At 43.5% G+C, this 15,945-nt stretch overlaps 1 protein-coding gene across 1 annotated transcript; it reads left to right on the forward strand.

Moving 5' to 3' along the window:
* Positions 1 to 128: 128 nt before the first annotated feature.
* Positions 129 to 15,027, forward strand: LOC117214194 (transcriptional coactivator YAP1). The gene is made up of 6 exons (XM_033460077.1): positions 129 to 1,449; positions 9,898 to 10,121; positions 10,286 to 10,476; positions 10,550 to 10,736; positions 11,150 to 11,235; positions 11,321 to 15,027. Exons 1-6 carry the CDS (start codon positions 806 to 808, stop codon positions 11,414 to 11,416), a joined length of 1,428 nt encoding a protein of 475 aa, XP_033315968.1. The 5' UTR covers positions 129 to 805; the 3' UTR covers positions 11,417 to 15,027.
* Positions 15,028 to 15,945: the final 918 nt, after the last annotated feature.

A 15,945-nucleotide genomic window follows, 5' to 3' on the forward strand; every position in this document is an offset into this window, starting at 1 on the left:
GTTTAGCGGTAAACAACATTATTGTATCAAACTGGCGATAAACTTTCGAAAAGAGCGCCGTTAGAATTTGGTAACAGTATCAGCCAGCAGGTAGCGTGGAAAGATGAGAATCAGTCGGATACACGGGAATTTCTAGGCCCTGTACGTAATCGCGTGTCCACGCACGGTGAACGCTAGCACTCGTTTGCTAGACGGCCGGCTAGCAAAACGAGTCGATTTCTCCTGGTGCGCGATATCGTGGTAAGAGGTGGAGGAGACGTTACTCGTCGAAAAATTCGAGGGTATTGTAGAAGGCTAGAGGTACAAGGGGACCTTGTGGTAGTTAGAACGACGGCGGCAGCGACGGCGGCGGCGGCGGCGGCGGCGGCATTGTCCTGCTTGTTTTGTTGTCTCTCGCGACACGCACAGGTGGAAAAGAGAAGAAGCTATCGCGTTGTCGAGGAATCGAGGAGTGACGGAGGAGAGCGAGACTGTGTGTACAGGTCAAATAGAGAAGAGACTGGTGGTGTGCTATGCACGAATGCCCATAGGTGTACCGTAAAAGACAAGAGCAAACGTAGCGTAAAGGGGAGAGGGAGAGGTGGAAAGAAGGTTCAGAACGACGGTGACGAAAGAAAAAGACAGGAAGGAGATAGGATAGGCGAGAAGACGGAAAGAAGGGAAGAAAGAAGAGTGTAAGAGAGAAAGAGAGGGGAGAACTAAAGAAGAACGAAAGGTAGCAGCAGAGTGTACAGGATACGAGGAGAGAGAGACGACAGGGCGAAAGAAAGACACGGACGAAGCGCGTTAGAGTGCGTGATCCAAAATGGCGCTGAACCAGGACGTGGACCAGTTGTCGAAAAGTAATCTGGTAGTAAATATCGATCAAAACTCGGAATCAGATCTACAGGCACTGTTCGACAGCGTCCTGAAGCCAGACTCGAAGCGTCCGCTGCAAGTACCACTGCGCATGCGCAATTTACCAGATTCCTTCTTTAATCCACCGTCGACGGGTAGCAAGAGTCCCTCGATTTCGCATTCACGGGAGAATTCGGCGGATTCCGCGTTTGGTACAGCGGCCGCGGTCGCCGGTGCCGGCCCAGCACCCGGTGGAAACGCCACCGGTACATCAGCTACCGGAGCAGCAGGTGCGGCTACTGGTGGAAGTGGAAATACTGCCGCTGGTACCGGATCAAACGCCGCAGGTGCGGCTGCGGCTGCAGTCGCGGCAGCGGCCGCGGCTGGCCTCACCGTTGCTCATCCTCGCGCTCACAGCAGCCCGGCCTCTCTTCAGCAAACCTACGCCTCAGCTCAGCAGGCGCCTCAGCACGCGCCCCAGCCGCACGCGCGTCACCATCATCACCAGAAGCAACGCAGCTACGACGTCATCAGTACGGTCGACGACCTAGGTCCCCTGCCACATGGATGGGAACAGGCGCGCACCCCCGAGGGACAAATCTACTTCCTCAAGTAAGTCTACTTTCCTCTTTTTGTTTTCCAAAGCCTGCTGTTCTATTCTTTTTTCTTTCCCTTCCCTATTTCCTGCTTATCTCCCTTCCCGCCCATTTCTATCTTCTTTTCGAATCGATCGAATCATATAGATTTTTCAACATTTTTCTAACATGTCCACAGAATCTGACTAGTTACCTATCAACGGAACCCTTGTTCATGAACGTTCTTAAGGTTTCCTCGATAAACGCTAGTTTCACGTTTGCCGATCCTCTTACGGCATTATACGAAGCAGAAGATACGGGAAGGGAATGCCGAGAACAGACGACATCGATCTGACATTTTCTTAGTCATTTCACAACCTTATTGATTCATCTCCAAGTGGATTCTATCTATGACCATTGAATAAACGATCCTACTCCGGATCGGAGCAGTTCACCGTTGTACGCGACTGCTGGCTGGTTCACATTTTCGTCGTGTTGGGGTCTCACATACCTCAAGGCCGTTACTGTCTTTATCACCACCTCGACTTACTCATCGTTGTTTCTCCGTTCCTCCGTTTCTCGGCCGCGTCTCCCCACTGCCAATTGCTAGCATATCCTCCTTGTCCCCGCTATGGATCCCGTTTTCTCGTCTTTCTCTTGGCTCGGCTCTCCTTGTCAATCTCGAGCCGCCTACTCGATACCTCCACAGTCCCTTCCCCGTTTCTCTTCCATCTCGCTCGTTTAACCTGATCCACCTGCGCCGTCACTAGGATTCCCACGTGTCACCTGTCGTGGGAAACGCTCCTCGTCTGCTTTGTCGCCTCATTCGCTTCCTTCCACCCACCTGTATTTCGCCGGTGGCTCGGACGTTTCTCTCTTTTTTCGATCGCCGCGTCTAATTTCCAATATTTCACGATTTTCGTGACGAAACTGCTTGAAACAGCGGTTTTCAAAGAATTAGAGATCGCCCAAATCATCTTTCGCTTTGTTCCACTTATGGAACAACGTTTTCTTTCAGACATATCTCTCTTTTATTATGTTTATTTTTTTATTTTTCTTTTTTTTAATTTCCAGGATAATAGCTAATGTCGGCATGCATTACCACGTTCAATTTCTTCGAGTTCACGTATTTTCCTCGGAGTCGATCGATCGACCGCGTTACGTTTTCCTCCTTGTTTGCTTTGATGTCTGATTACGATTTCGTTGGTCGAGTGGCTGATGTCACGTACAGATATCCCGGCGATAATCGATACGTTTTGCCTCCGTATCGATAACGAGTACACCTGCGAACGAAGGGATTCTCGTTCATTCAGTTATACCTGTACTTTTGTAAATATTCAACGTGTCTTCTTTTCAACGTTCGCCTTCCTCAAAACCAATTGAAAAGGGCTTTCATTCGGTTAGCCGGTATTGTTCTTCGCCTCATTTCCAAGTATTTTCATCGTCATTCTCACCTCTTTTTCTCCTTCTTTCTCTTTCTCCTTTCTTATTTGCAAACAAGAAGAACGCAATTTACAGAGAAGCCGGGAAGAGAAACTCGAGAAATCTCCGTTCTCGTGTATGCGTCTTCTAGCAGAAAATTTTACCTGAGTTTTACTGTTCGAACCCTGCCTATTAATGCTTTACTGCGAATTCTACCTGCCGCTGACATTTTTGTAAGAACGAGGACTAGGCAGGTTAGTTTTTGAGAATGCCAGCTATTGGATCTTACTTCTCGTAAGAATTATCCCTTTATGCAATGTCCATCCCTTTCAACCCTCCACAGTCAAATATTTTACTATGTGAACATGAATTTCCTTCTTTTATTTTGGAACCGTTATTTTTACCTACCAGCTTAAAATTTTCAAGCTTGGAAGCTGTACAGCCATTCCATTCGTTTCGTTCCATTTAAGGGGAATTTCTTTCAGGGAAATCATTTCCGTTTACGTTCTATGATTTCAGCGTGAGCTGGAAACTCGAATGAACGTCGCGCAACGAGCCTTCGCTTCGAGATAGCATCGTGAAAGTTGTAAAACTCGTCGATAGGTATCGTCGTCGAATCATCGAGCAATTTTCAGATACGCTGTCGTTGACGTATATTTTACCGTCTTTCGTTGATCGTTATTTAATCACTCCCTCGTCCTTAATTTCTCGAGCTACTAAGTCCTACCGAAATGTTACGTAAAAACGTAATTAGACAATCTTTCCCGTCGATCTTTCGCCGTAACTTCTATGTTCTTAATGCTCGTAACACAGCTCGTTCTCTAATTTTCTAAAAGGTTCTCTTTCTAGTTTTCTAAAAGGTTTTATCGCAATCGTACTTTCTACCAGGAGTCGCGTCTTTTCGTTTGCTCGTTCGTATCGAAACGTATATCTGAAATTTTCTTCCTATAGGATCTGAAATTTAGTCGTTTCTATGAAACGGAGCCGTTTTCCCCCGGTACTTTGTAATGTATCGGTAACGTGCCCATTCGCAATGCAGGAAGCGGAATGAAATGGCAAAGGAAAGAAAGGAGTGGCTCGACGAATAATTACGTTTACCCGAGTAGCCTTGTATCGACGAGAATTAATCACGTCTCAGGTTCGCGCTTCTCCGACCGATTTATGGCTATTTCGACCGCGACCGATCCGACGTAAATATCGTTTAATTGTTTATAGTAAGATATAGTAGTTGCTGCCGTGCTCCGGTGCTACTATGGATTATCGTTCATGGAACGAGAAAAAGCATGGCATTCCCTCGATAGACGTAACACAGCGGCCGCGAGGAGAGTTGCTCGGTAATGGCCGATGGTAAAAGAAGTGCAGCCAACCGAGAGCCGCACGGTTGTTGTATTATGCAGTAATGACTACCGTGACGGCACCCGTGTCTTCTCTCTTATTTCTCTTCTCTCGCGCCGTTCGTCCAATTACCTCTGGCCCGTCTCTCCGAGCTTTTGGATCTTATCCAGAAGCGGGACTTATTAGAATCTAATTTGCGTAATTGAAACGTGATTCGAGCCGCGAACAAACTGACTCTTTGAAACCTTCTAGGAAGTGTCGCCTCGCCTCTCTTTCCCTTCCTCTCTCTTTCTCTCTGTTACGTCGCTTCTACTCCGTGCATTCTCTTAGTGTATTCTATATTCTGCCAGAGAAAATAACGAGAGAGCCTAAACAGAGAAACGTTGACGACGACGCGCCGTTTAAACGTCCGGTATCGTTGGAAGCGACCAGATCGCGTCATCGTCTTTCAACCAACTCGCTTGTTTCGCGCGAAATTTCACGCGATCGACGGAGAGTTCTTAGTAGAGACCCATCGTTGGGATTTTTTCCTGGATTTTTCGTTTGCCGCGCGGTTGGCGCGCAACTCGCGCGTTACTACCTCGCCGTATAATGTTATACGTTGGTCCCGTTAGCTAGGTTCGCGTATTACATACCAGCGAGAAGGAGCAACTGTATACCGTCGAAACGAAACGACTTTGCCACGAACCAGTGGAGGGATCGTTTTTTCTTTTTTCTTTCATCGACCGGACGTAAACAGCGGCGCCGTCTCTTCTCTCTCGGAGAGACAGGCAAAGACATCGCTCTCTTATCGCGATGTACGTTCGCTCGCTCGAACGCAACGATCTTGCCAGTTCGAGAAACACGTTCCACCGCCAGGTGAACACACGAGACACGACGAACAGGCAACCAAGGTTTTCCGTCAACTGTATCGTTTGACGAAACATTAGTCACGAGCAGAGTCACACTATACGTGGAATTCAACCGACTCTACATTTATTCGCTTCAACGGATCTCGTTTATCGAGCTCGTTTCACGAACGAGTGTCATTCCTTGTTGTACCGATTCTCCTTCGTTCGTATGTTTTCTTTGGTTTCTGGCGAGCAAATATCTAATTTTTTACTTTTGCTGCTATATTTTTGAGAAAGCTGAAGAATCGAACGACGATTCTCTTTGGCTGTCACTGGTATTAAGGTCGAGATAGGTGCGCATTATTCGGAATTGTTTGCGACTGGTAGAAATCACGCGTCAAAAAATCACGCGTTCCTATGTGACGCGATAAAACGTTCGAAATCGTACGAGTAACGAACCACGCCCGCGCTCCAAAGTATCCGAGAAACGAATACTGTTATATACGGAGCGTAATCGCGAGGCTGAGATGCTAATGGCAATTGATTCGCGGCTACTTCCTCGTTCGAGCGACGGAGTAACGCGAATCTCTCGCGAACTGGTCGATAACGACCGCCAGAGAAACGATCCACGAGTGGAATCGACCATGCCGATATATTCCAGCCGTTTTCCTCGTAAATTCATTTCGAGGACGTTTAGTATCTATGCATTTTCGAATGCAGTGAAAGTTGACCGCGTGTGCGCGACATCGGCATCCTGTTGTGTTCAGGGTCAGTTCGACAACGCGGACACGCATTTTCCTTCTGTTTTTTTCCATCGTGTCCGATATTTTATCTTTTTCGTCGGTTGTTCGTGTCTTTTAAGTTTTTATCTGAGAAAAAAGGAAAGGAAAAAAGGAGAAAGGAGGGGGGGGAAAGAAATAACGCTATTTGAGAAATTCAAGAGGAAACTATGCGCTGATTGCTCGTGGAACGACCACATTTCCGCGACGCGGCGTGTCGAATGGGTATAATCCGTTTCTCGTTTGGTGTGCCGCGTCTCGAAAGACGTTCCTCTCGATAAGCGAAAGGTACAGAACGATAAATAACATTCGTGACGCGAGGAGAGCTAAAAACGCGAGATAAACGACACACGGCAGACTTTATTTTACGCGCGCGTCACGTTCGATCTATTTGTATTACAATGTACGGTGTGCTCGTGTGCGTGTGTGCGCGCGTGTGTACACGCGCGCGTAACAGTTGCATCGGTAATATTATGCGCGTTATATAGTAATCGGTGTTTTCCACGGAACGAGGAGTAGGTCGTGCTCTTTTCCGCAAAGGCGTTACAACGTTAAGACGTTCGCATAAGGATCGAAGTTTTTACTCGACCACTCGACAGGCTAAAGACCCCGACACACCTGTAGACGAGAGAGAGTCTTGCGCTGCAAACACGAATGCCAGATAGGAGGACAAATCTCCGGGAATACCTCGAATGTATCGAAAGTTCAAGGCGGACCGAGCGTCCTCGGCGAGACTCGCTCTCGCCGCTTTCCGACTAACGATCACCGTTCTGTCCTTTTTCTGTTTTCTTCGTCGTTGATTTTCAAGCGACTTGCCAGGCGTTTCATTTTGTCAGCCATTCGAATAATAACTTATCGCTGCGGCTAATCGAAGTCGGAGGGGACTACGATACGTCGATTAGAAAACTATTTTCGATTGGACGATCTTTTCGAGCTCGTACAAAGGTTCATAGGTTTTTAGTAATCCTTGCGATATTCGTAGATTTTCTTCGATGATTTTGACGCGTAGTTAAATGGAAATTTCGTGTATCGTTAGAGGTTTCCAGTCGACTCGTAAATATCATCTATGACGTCATAATCGGCCCGTGAATATTGTTTCATATTTGTTCCATGCGACGTGACGGCGATGTTCCGTTCGCTACGTACTTCGGCTACAATTTATGTACTCTCGAAGCGAAGATTCTCAATTGATACGCTGCGTGTCGTGTCTGAACGCGTAGCCCCGTTCATTCAAAGAGGCCTTTGCTTTCTCGCACTGTCTCGTATCGAGCGCTCGGTGTTCGTTATCGATGTTTCGCGCGCTTGACTTTGAAAACAAGGGATCGCCTCGATTTCCGAAACGAGCAGCCGACGCGACGCCTAGTCTAGAGAGAAGATGAAACAGCGTGGAAAGCGAGGAGGATGCCTCGATGTCTAGGGTTATCGAGCATTGTTCGTTAAGCGGTTCTGCTGGCAGTTGTTCGTTCTCGTAGGTCGTTAAAAGCATGTATTAACTCGGTACTTGGATGTCGTTTTTGGAAGGGGATCGGTCGTAGCTTTTTCGAGGGGGGAGGGTGCTGGAGGGATGTAACGAGTATCGTGCATCGACGACCACGAGCACAACCACGACGACCAAGACGACGACGACGACGACGACGACGACGACGACGACGACGACGACGACGAAGACGACGACGACGACGGGAGAGAAGAGCAGGCAAGCGAAAGAGAGCGTCGGTGCGAGAGTGTCTATTTACGAGTTGTCCGGCGCCGTGATGTCCGGAGTAAAAATACATCGTAGTCCGTATGCTGTGCGCCACACAGAAACCCTCTTGTAATTCTCCAATGCTCTCGAGCTGCCTGCCTGGCTGCCTGGTTGCCTGTTCGCCTGCTAGCCTGCCTGCTAGCTTGCTTACTTGCTTGCTTACTTGCCTGCCTGCTTGCTTACCTCTCCCTCTTTTCCTCTTCTCGCTTCTTTCCTTTCTCTACCCTTGCCTCTCGGCCACCTAGCCCTCTCTCTCTCTTTCTCTCTCTACCTCGGACTCTCTTGGAACGCATCCAACCGCTCCCGGAGAGACCCGCGACATGTAGCTTTTGGAACACACCGCCGTTCTGTATTCTGCTATGCCACCGCCGATCACGCATCCTGGAGATAGATTTTCAATTTCTTTTCCTTTGCCCCGTTGTTCTTCCTTTCCTTCCTTTTTATTACTTTAATCGTAACTATACGATTCTTCTGTCATTTTTTTTGATCAACGAGGAAACGTGAGTTTCTCTCGAAGCTGAATCGATCAGTACGATCGAATCGCAGCTGGGGAAGGATAGGAGAAGGCAAAGAAAAGCATCGCTTTCGAGAGTCGTCTGAGAAAAGTTCATCGGGATGATCGTTCTGTCCGATTTCCTTTCGTCTAATTCGACCGAGGAAAGCGTCATTCGGCGAGAGTTCGGAGGGAAATTTGACATTTTCTTGACCGATCGACGCGATCGTAAACCCGCGTCTCTGCCGTTATCCGGAGATCGCGTCAGAGGAATCGACGAGCCGTGTTTTGTTCGTGTCCTTCTCGATCCGTGGCTGCCCGGTGACGGATCTCGGGAAACGACGCAGCTTAACACGCTCGATCAGATATATCTCGATTGGATAATGCTCTTAATGTTAAAACTACGTCAAACGCGTTCTGTTCCGCGGGTATTATTAACCGTGTAAGAAGATTTGTTTCTCGCTCGGAAATACTGAGAACCGGTGCACGATATCCCGATGCGGATTTAGACAACTTGTTTATGTCGTCGCCGATGACTTAAGCGAAACGCATTAAGTCATCGTCCATGGAATGCAAACGAGTGACACTTTTGGCAAAATATAAAGCGGGCTGAACTCTTCTGCGTTCGTGGTGATTCGAGAATCGGTGGCGGCTGCTGTTCGAGGAACTCGTGACAAGCGATTTGAACGTATTCGTTTAAATGGTTACGAGAATTATCATTGGAAAAGCAATCTTCTTCCTACGCGTCCACGAAATTTGCCACGCGGATGAATCTGTTGGTTGATGGTTCTGGCCCGATATACATCGCCCGATTGGGAAATTTCGGTGTTCGAACCACGGTGTCGTATTAAGCGTGCCGCATGTTCGATCGTTGTCTAAAATTTCTATGGAGTCAGGCAAGGTAATCGGTTCGCAAAGGTATTCGTTTCACGAAGGTAAATAAGAGCGGCGGTCGTGCACGGTGTAGTGTTTTCTACTTCCTCCCGGCTGAAAAGTGACACGTGAGTAAGGTAAATACGTTAGGTAGAGGGAAGACGACGAGATCGGCAATCACAGCCATTAGCTGTTATTTTTGTCGACCGAGAGACGACGTAGTGTTTTCGTGCCGAGTAAAGCCGTTTCGGATAAAACGACCACGACTCCATCCACATCCCCGTGTGCTAAGCTGCTGCCGTTGCCGAACGATGCTTTGCCATTTAATTAACCACGATGCTCGTCCCGCACAGTAGGAGGAATTAGTTGGACGATCGAAGAGACGCTCCGGGCCGTGCGTGGCTACGATTTCAAGGACCCATGCTACACCGTTTCGTCCCGTATCGGAGCCAGATCGCGGTGTGTGCGGTAACTTCTCAAAACGGAGTTCGGGCTCATTCGTACGCAGAAACACACGGTACAGCTTTTGCTGCCGTCTGTTTCCGCGAAATGCTTTAAAATACGATCATGATGTGTTGGAACGTGTATTTCGTGGCTTCTTGTTTCTTAACTTTTCGATTCTTCGACCTGCCACCGATCACGCGACGAATAAATAAAGGAGACGAATCCGAGCGTTTCCGCGAATAACAGAGCATAACGTTTCGATCGCTGTTTCGTATTGACGACGAGATCGTGACGTGGAAGAACGGTACAAAGTGGTTTGATCCTTGGGGAAATTTCGTGAAATACGTTTTATTCTCTCTCTCGAGACGTTAAAACTCGTATGCTAACTACCGCTAGGCGCCTGCTGTTACTCCTTCGCGTCGTCTTTTGAATGGAACTATTTTTAGAATGCGCCTACTATATGTGGATAACTGTACGTGCCGTGGCGTATTCAGTTTCTGCACGGGGCCACGCTATACGTACAAAATAGCACGACGTCTGAACGTGTTATAATTTTATTTTCCAGCCACCTGACGCGAACCACGACATGGGAAGATCCACGAAAAACAGCGGCAGCAGCGAACGTGGCAGCTGTGGCTGCCGCCGTCGACAATGGGAAATCCTCGACCGGCGCTACCAATTCTCTAGGTCCATTGCCCGACGGATGGGAGCAAGCGCGTACTCCTGAAGGAGAAATCTACTTCATTAATCATCAGACACGTACCACTTCGTGGTTCGATCCAAGAATCCGTAAGTTTCATTGCGATCGACCCACTCTAAATCGCGTAGGTTGCTTCCAAAGGTCGATCATAGACGAGTGTCTTTATTTTCATGCGAGAATTCGTACTTCTCTTCGTACGAATTGTTAAACTTTTACCGGATATTGTATCGAGCTCCGCTATGTTTTGTTTTAGCTACACATCTACAAAGGGCTCCGACTTCAGGTGCGATGTTACCACAAAACTGGCTTCAACAACAACAACCCACAGGTGGTGGCATTCAGAGTAATCAAACATTGCAAGCGTGTCAACAGAAACTCCGTCTTCAGTCGTTACAGATGGAACGCGAGCGTCTTAAGCAACGGCAACAGGAAATTATACGTCAGGTGAGTACTTATTCGAGTGTTTGATCGCTCGCTTTTGTCTTTCATAATATCGCGCGGTCTTTTCTATCTGTAGCAAGAGCTTATGCTCCGACAAAGCACTACCGACGCCGCTATGGACCCATTTTTATCGGGAATCAACGAACAACATGCACGTCAGGAAAGCGCAGACAGTGGTCTGGGTCTTGGTTCTGCTTATTCTCTTCCTCATACACCTGAAGATTTTCTTGCAAACATCGACGATAACATGGATGGCACCAGTGGTAAGATGTTCTTTTCTATGCGATATCGTCGCCCTAATGCTTAATTGTTCTATCTACATTCTTCAAACAAATTTAATTAATCAGCTCACATATATCTCGTTGATATAAAGAATACAAATTTATAATAGTATGATGAAAATGCTACTTAGAAAACAACAAATATGTATTGAGTTTTTTTAAGTTCTACATACAATAATTTAAAATTTCATAAACTTTGAACACAATTTTTTCAGTTTATAAATCAGCGAAGATAGAATAATCAAGAAGTAAAGCGATAATATTTCACGAGAAGAGACAACGGTCCGTTTTCCATAAACTTGAGCTTAAAGTCTTCCTTGAACATTATCACACCTGAACTCGCTTCGACAGTAATACGGTAATATTAAAAGCTTTCTTTCTTTTCTCTTCTACAGATGGTGGTGCACCCATGGAGACCCCAGATCTCTCTACACTGAGCGATAATATCGATTCGACGGACGATCTTGTTCCATCGTTACAGGTATTTATTAAATCTTTATGTGTAAAAGTAGTTACAAAGACTGTTTCAAATATCACTCTCCTGTTTCTTGTAATTTTGTTTCCAGCTGAGTGAAGATTTCAGTAGCGATATTTTGGACGATGTGCAATCGCTGATAAACCCTAATACGACAAAACCTGAAAACGTGCTGACGTGGCTGTAGTATGGAGGAAAGAATTGTCTATGACAGGCAAGCAATTTATGAAATCGATTCGTTAAAAAAAAAATTGCAATTTCAATACGTCTAAACTAAATGGAACGATTCTAGAGGATCTTACCAGTAAGGTAACGACTATTCCATAAAAAAAAACGCACGTGAACGAGAAAAATTTTAAAGTTTAAGTAGAATGGAGCCTTAATTACAAAATGCGCTATGCTCAACGTATATACAGAAATGTCTATACAGAAACATTCACAGGGTGTCCTAGAAATGTTGACGATAATTCGGAAGATTATAGTTCTTATTGAATTCCATACTACGAATTTCTTGTTATATATCGTGCTTGTTGAATAATGAGAGGTGGTAAAAAATAGTGAAATTCGAAGCCTTAAAATCTAGTGTTCATGGCAAGCTTGTCGAGTCTTCCTGAAGAAATTTTTGAGAATGTTGAGCAGGCCGTAATTATCGTTGAGGCTTCTCCAGAAACTAGTTTTCTCCTCCACCATTTTTTACCACCTGCTGCATGGAATAATCGAAATTGTTGGAATTGAATGAAGAATACAATCTGTGACGTTGTATTTTAAGATTTTTAGGACATCTTGTATGTAAAAAATGTATTCGGGTCTTTCTCTTTCTCTCTTATTATTAGGGTATTTGAGTGTTTGTATGCTTGTATGCGTGTATGAGTGCATTTGTCCCCACAACATTTTGTATATAAGTTTGTATTTCTATACTAAAGCATTGTACGAGAGGGAGCGAGAGAGAGAACTGAATATTATTCATTTTATTATGAGTAATAATATTTAATGTGCGTACCGTTCGGGTCAATGGAGGAGAGCGCAATGAATGGAGAAAGCTCGATATACTTCCCGATAGTATGGAGTAGACAAGTAAATTGTTGTTTAATTATATTTATATCACGTTGGTTTACAAAAGGAATCTGATATCATGACATATCAGATTTTTTTACGATCATGGATCTCGCATGTGATTTAAATTTAAAAAGAACAGCGTCATACCTGATGTGTTCACGGAGTTTGTGAACGTACATTGAAAACTTGTGGAATGAAATAAGGACGAAGTGCAATTATTATGAAAACACTATGTACAGAGAGAATGGAAGAACAAGAAGAAAGAAGGTATGATGTTCGATAAATGATATTTTATTCGATATTCATCGATTCATATAGCGGTGATCTTTATATGATGTTTACGGAAGCAACGGCAACGTCTAAAAGTATCGAAGCATTTTTAACACACGGACACTTGTCTATACTTCGAAGTTGGCATACGGAACAAGTCGTGTTACATGTATGATTCAGATTCGAAACAGATTTCTCCGAATCGCATGTGTGTGTGTGTATACATATTGACACACATGTACACCGCAATCGAGTGTCGATAATGCTCAGACTATTTTACAAGCGATATGCTTAAACGAAGTGCCTTTTCTTTGCAATCGATTAGAACGACAATATTGATCGTCATGTTTTAAAGCAATAACCGTCCGTCTATACGAGATGTTTATATGAACATGTGGTAATTGTTAAAATAGACAAACACGTTTTTAGACCCTTTTAAATACTTTGAAAAGGGGAACACAAAATGAATATATATATTTTTTTTATATGTAAAGTCTATACCTGTTACAAATTGCAGTTATTGGTATTTTGAAATCACTGTTAGATTATAAAATTCTCTTACGTTTTATACTACATACAGTTATATTATGGACATTAAAAAAGGAGAGTATATGATGTTTATAGATTACCTTTAAATATCTTTAGCCTTAAGGATTTTTCGCGTATTTCTTTCCCTTAGTTCTTGGGGATAAGAAAATTGAAAGAAAAAAAGAGGCCGTCAATCTTGTACTTTGTATGTTCCTCGCGAAACAACCAGTAGTAATGGTTATTATCGAATAATCAAAGCGACATGGTAAAGAGGAGACGTACATGTATATTTAGTTACATGGCAGCTTAAGTGTATACATACGTTATAAAAAGAAGGGAAAGAAAAAGAAAAAAGAGGAAAAAAAGTGAAGGAAAAAAATATCGGAGGTTGACGTAACTTTCTTTTGTTAGTCCGAAATAATGCGGCGATAACGTTGATAAGTACTGTACCCCAGTGATAACAATCACGCGATCACCAATTTTATCCGACTGATCTATTCCATGTTTTACGTTTTTTCTTTCTATAGTTCGAAGAAAGAGCTGTTATCTTTCTTAAATAATCAAAACATTATCTTGTTAACGTTTCTTTGTTAATCATCGAATTTTCATTGTTATCGAATCGTCACAGTTACGTCTGCCAACCACGGTCGTTCATCGAAGATCATAGAATTTCATTGATAAATTAAAAGAAAGAAAAGAAATGAAAACACAAAAAAGGTGGAAGGAAAAATCCGTAAGCTCTCCTGCCTTTTCTCTCAGTAAGGAAAAGTTCCGGAGACGCAAGTTAGATTTTTGTTTTGTAGTTATTCGCACGCTTGGTTTTATCTTTTATACTGCTACAACGGTAGCTGTGCGAGCAGCACGAATATTCGACCTCTTTATTTTTTAATAAAGTAATAAAACGATCATGTAATATTCGTTCGATATTTGTGTTACTATCTGTATTATTCGACTGAAACTTGGAAAGCGATCGCTGTATAGTAATTACGTGTAGCAACACAAAACACGGTAGACTTAACGCTCCTGTTATCTGCATTAAAAATCATTGTAAGAAGAAAATTTTTATAATCGTTTCATCGCGATCTTTTTTTGATATTAGACATGATATATATATATATATCCTTTCTCGAATTACGAGTGTCTCTTGTTTTCTTATTATCGGTATATTAAACGTTTCTGTATAGCAATATCGTAACGATTTTAATGCGAATGGCTATATAATGAATAAAGCTGTTGTACAAACGTATAAAAGAAGGCATTCATAGTTTGAGAAGTCTATATCGATAGTGATTTTAATCATGTCGGGAGGCACAAAATCTTTCTTTCTACTATCGTTGTCTACTATGTTTTCTGTTCATGGTTATTATGTTCGATCGTAACGCGAAGCTTGTATTAAACGCGAAGATCTATTTTCGAGTGCGATCCAAAAAAGTTACCATCGTTAACAAGGATCACGAAATCGTTGCGTTACGTTACTCTCGTTGCGACAGCTTCCAGGCGTGCAGGTCAGATACATTTAATGTATTATTTTTATTGCTAGTTAACGATAATATTAATATTACCATACCGTATCTTGCTTTTAGTCTAAACTCAATTTAGTTGTTATGTGTAGGGGCGGGGGGAGCATCGCGTGGAGGCGGAGACCTCTTACAAAGTGCCTTCAATTTAACGTGAAGAAAAATAAGTGTTATTTCACGAAATGGAAAGCGTTTGTTAATAACAGTCGAATAACAGTAACAGAAACCGAAAACAAGTCAAGAAACTCCCCTTGGGTGACATCCATAATATCTGAGATTATACTACGAGAAGCAATTAGTTGTTTAATATCAGTATTTATATATGCTCATTGGCAATAATTTGTGACGTACACATTTTTATATCGGTAACAAGTGCCTTAGTAATAACGATAATGATAAATATATTGTTTACTTACGTACTGACAAACAGTGTTATTTTTCTGTACTCCTAAACGTTGCTTTTATTTAATCCGTTCCGTATACGCCCCACGCTCAACTTTCCGTTCAAGCCATTTGGAATTTTCATTGTAAAACGAATAATTAAAAAAAAATTAATTTTTACATCATTAAAAAATATTACGTACGAGCATCCGACTCGTCTGATAGAGTAAATATTCAACCATATGTTTGTTAAAACAATTTCTTAAAAATTATATTTATTCGTTTGATATTAAACAATACACCCTTTTCTTGTTAATTATGTTTTCTGCAATATTAAAAAAATTGTATAAGACATAGGCAAAAATATCAGAAGCAAAACTATCAATCGTAGTAACGTGGAGCGTATACGCCCCACGTGGTCTGAACGGAAAGCAACCAAAAATTAGTCCTGCACAGAACGTGTTAAACCATACGTGTATTTCTACATCGTAACATATACATATAGAATTACCTATATGCATATGTACGTAGATGTAGTGAATCTCGATAGGTATGTCCCATTTACCATCGTCCCACGCAAATTGCGAGGCATCCAAGTCTCTCATTTTTCTCTATGTACGTCCTTGCTTTCCCGATTTGCCATTGTTGTTAGTCACCGCGACCGCCTCGTTTCGTAGTGGAATGATCGATCGACAAAACGAGAGGAAAGCGTAATGCTTGTTCGATGTGTTCTTTTTTCACGATACCTCGGATCCGAGTATCAGCCATCGCTGTTGAGACGGGATGGAAGCGGCAGATTTCTGATTTGGCAAGGGGTGGGATTGAACGGCGATAGGGAACGAACGGTGGCAGTTTGCGAGGGTGGCTACGAACCCCATGACGTCCTGCGCGCTTCACGAGTATTTTTATGGATTCTTCCAAATGCGTTCGATCATTCTAAACGTAACTTTCTATTTAGGTATGC

This window comes from Bombus bifarius, unplaced genomic scaffold (assembly GCF_011952205.1).
Source record: "Bombus bifarius isolate JDL3187 unplaced genomic scaffold, Bbif_JDL3187 scf7180000009200, whole genome shotgun sequence".
Classification (NCBI taxonomy): Eukaryota; Metazoa; Arthropoda; class Insecta; order Hymenoptera; family Apidae; genus Bombus; species Bombus bifarius.